General features: G+C 50.3%; 1 protein-coding gene across 8 annotated transcripts in view; it reads left to right on the plus strand.

The window, feature by feature from the left end:
• LHX9 (LIM homeobox 9) overlaps nt 1–2,992 on the plus strand; it is a 21,166-nt gene that overhangs the window by 5,207 nt on the left and 12,967 nt on the right. The window contains exons 1-4 of one of the 8 annotated variants that reach the window (XM_017729718.1): nt 165–384; nt 521–580; nt 676–794; nt 2,481–2,683. In XM_017729718.1, coding sequence (XP_017585207.1) covers nt 678–794; nt 2,481–2,683 — 320 coding nt within the window. In that variant the 5' untranslated portion in view covers nt 165–384; nt 521–580; nt 676–677. Of the gene's footprint in view, nt 1–161; nt 795–2,480; nt 2,684–2,992 lie in introns of those variants that run through there. The other 7 variants (XM_017729717.1, XM_008630209.2, XM_008630211.2 and 4 more) reach the window with 7 other exon arrangements.

Here is a 2,992-nt window from a genome sequence, read left to right on the forward strand (position 1 = left end):
TCCCTCGCCAGGCGCCGTCTCCGCCAACTCCCGGGACTCCGTGTTTGGAGGAGGTAATAAATCCCACCCCACCCACAGCCCCGACCGTAATGTTTGTCACTGCTTGCCCATCACTAGGGGTTGAGAGGAGTATGACAGGTCTTTGTTGTCTGAATAAAAATCAGTGGCAGCTCAAGGGAGAGAACTCCTCCTACTAAATTATCAAAAATGGGCTGGCTTTAGTCTCTTAACAAATTGGACAGAGCTCCGGAAAGCAGCAGTCCCAAATCCAACCTACAGGCACTGGGAACTTTAAAGCAACCAGGGACTGCTGAAAATAGCACTTCTTTTTGCTTTCTTTGTATTCAAAACTATATCCTTTCCCGACTGATTCTACTGCCCCAGGTCCAAGTCTCTCCAGTCAGAAGCCCTAGCTCTCCAGAACAGTAACAGATCCTTTAGCTCGCTTTTATTATTTTATTTTTAAAACTAATTATTATTACATTTTTCTCCCCCTTGTTTGTTTTCTGCACATCTTCAGGAAGCCCTCAGTGCTTGCGCGAAGAGAAGCTCCTATTGCAACCTCGCTGTGCGCCTCGGTGTAAACATTTTGGATGATCTAAAGACTCTGGGGTCTGTATATGGAAATAGTGGGGTGCAGAGCAGAAGAAAATACTTGTCCTTTCCGTCCCCCAGCCATGCTTTTCCACGGGATCTCCGGAGGCCACATCCAAGGAATCATGGAGGAGATGGAGAGGCGATCCAAGACCGAGTCCCGCCTGGCCAAAGGGGGACAGATGAACGGCCGAGAAACGGTAAGAAAGGAGCTGGCGCTCTTTGCAAGGGAATCCCTGCAAGCATGGACCCGCATCGGGACAGACCCTGACTTTGGGGAAGAGAAAGACGCTGCTTCCCTCTGCCCCTTCCCTGTCACCCCTTACTTGTGGAACCCTTTCCGAGGCCCCCTGTAAACCCACCCATAACGCTGGGTGCTGTGCTGGCCAGGCTCGATTATACATTTGTCTAAACCCTGTCGTTGCGTGCGCTCTCTGGAGTAACGGGGAAACTGCTTTAAATCGTAGCAGGGACGGGTTTTCAGCCCTTGCGGCGGAGCAGCCTTTTGCCCCTGCTCGGCTGCCTGCGGCCGCTCTACCCCTGCGAGCAGGGCTGCAGCTGGAGCTCCCGAGGTGTGCTTTACTTTTATTCTGCGCTCCTGGCACCTCCTAAATTAAACCTCAAACCGCGACTGCTTACTTTTCACAACTGTCTTTGGTCTGAAGTGTGTGATTGATACAAAGAGGCTCCGCTCTCTCTGAGTGTTATGCCGGCCCACTACTTAGTTAGAAAGTAACATCTCCTCTTTCCTTAGTCTTCAGAAGTCTTCAGAAATGTACTAAGGGATGGCGGAGAAATCGAGTGTCACGCTGGGCTTTGTGCAAAGCGAGATCTCCCTTTCTCCAACTTGTAGGGCTTCCGCCGATCGCGCACAAGGCTCTGCACACAAAGTAACGGCCTGGAAAACTGCTTTAAGGCTTTGGGCCATAGGGTCCTTTACCACTTCTCTTAAATAAACTCATGGCTTGTTACATGAGGATTTACAATGTAAATTTAATTCACCTTTCAATTGCTGCAAAAAGAAAAGGGGGCGAGGAACACAACTTCAGATTGAAAAATGAATGCGGAGTTGCCACTTTAAAACAGTTGCGACTTTAGAACAAGATGTTTTGGATTTTTTTCCCCCTGTTACTTTATCAGCAAACGCTACCCCAAGTTTCACGGCCGAGCTTTTGTCTCCGCCGTCCCTCCGTCTCCCTTTGTCCCGAGCGACACTCCTCGTGGGGAGCAGATCAATGGGAACTTGCAGAAGTTTACTGACAAAAAGATGCTGGTTTGAGCTGAAAACCTCCCGTGCCAGCTTTCTGCCCACGTCCCTAGGGCCGGTGAGCGTTCATACTTGCTGCTCTTTACACCATCCACCTGTCTCCTTTCTCTTGCTTCTGTTTTAAAAGGCCTGACTTTCTTTAGAGACGCGGTTGCGGCTCGTTTAAATACGGGTGCAAATTTGCCGTAGAATGAGTGCAAGCCTGAACCCTCTGCCATAAACTTTAGGAACAGCAAACCGGTATTTTTCTACTTTGAAATGTTGTTCCTGTGAATTGCTCTAAGATTAAAACGCTAAAGAAACGGGGAAGCCTCAGACTTTAAGTTCAGAACTTCAGAAAATAATGGGCTTTGCTTTTTTTACTGCGGCCTAATCCGTTGCCTTCACGTATAGAAATGACATTAGATCGTTAGGAGAGGTTTACTGTGAATCGCGGTAAAACACTTTGCTAGCGGGTCCCGGTTCCCCCTTAAACTTCCCGCCGGGAGCCAAGAGTTTGGTCCCAGAGAGCCGTGCCTTTGTACGAGCCCCGAGCCCTGCGCAGGACCCGTCCCCAGCCCGGCCTGCCTGCCTGTCTTTCTCTCCCTGTCTCATCCCTTGTGGTGTGGTTGTTTTGCAGAACATGCCCCCCATGAGCCCCGAGAAGCCTGCTTTGTGTGCTGGTTGTGGAGGGAAGATCTCAGACAGATATTACCTGCTGGCTGTTGACAAACAATGGCACCTCAGGTGTCTTAAGTGCTGTGAATGTAAACTGGCTTTGGAGTCAGAACTCACCTGCTTTGCCAAGGACGGCAGTATTTACTGCAAGGAGGATTACTACAGGTACAGCAATCAGTCCCCATGGGTTTAAAACACATCCCCTCAAAATGCACTGTGAACCGAAACGCTCTTTTCTCCACACAGGCTTTCAAAGGTAGCTTTTCGCAGTCAGCTATTCCTCAACCCTGTAAACGCGTCCCCTCAGAAAAGTCTCGCACGTTTCAGAACTGCACGGGCCGTCAGGGGACGCGCTGATTGAGCATGTGTGGCGGTGCACAAACAGGCGAAGGCTCTCCCGCTGCTCGGCGGTTTCCCTCCGTAAAGACCCGACCAAAATTTCCCTCTGCCCGCAGCTTGCCGGTTTCCCCGAGG

The sequence above is a fragment of the Corvus brachyrhynchos genome, unplaced genomic scaffold (genome assembly GCF_000691975.1).
Source record: "Corvus brachyrhynchos isolate BGI_N302 unplaced genomic scaffold, ASM69197v1 scaffold101, whole genome shotgun sequence".
Lineage (NCBI taxonomy): Eukaryota > Metazoa > Chordata > Aves > Passeriformes > Corvidae > Corvus > Corvus brachyrhynchos.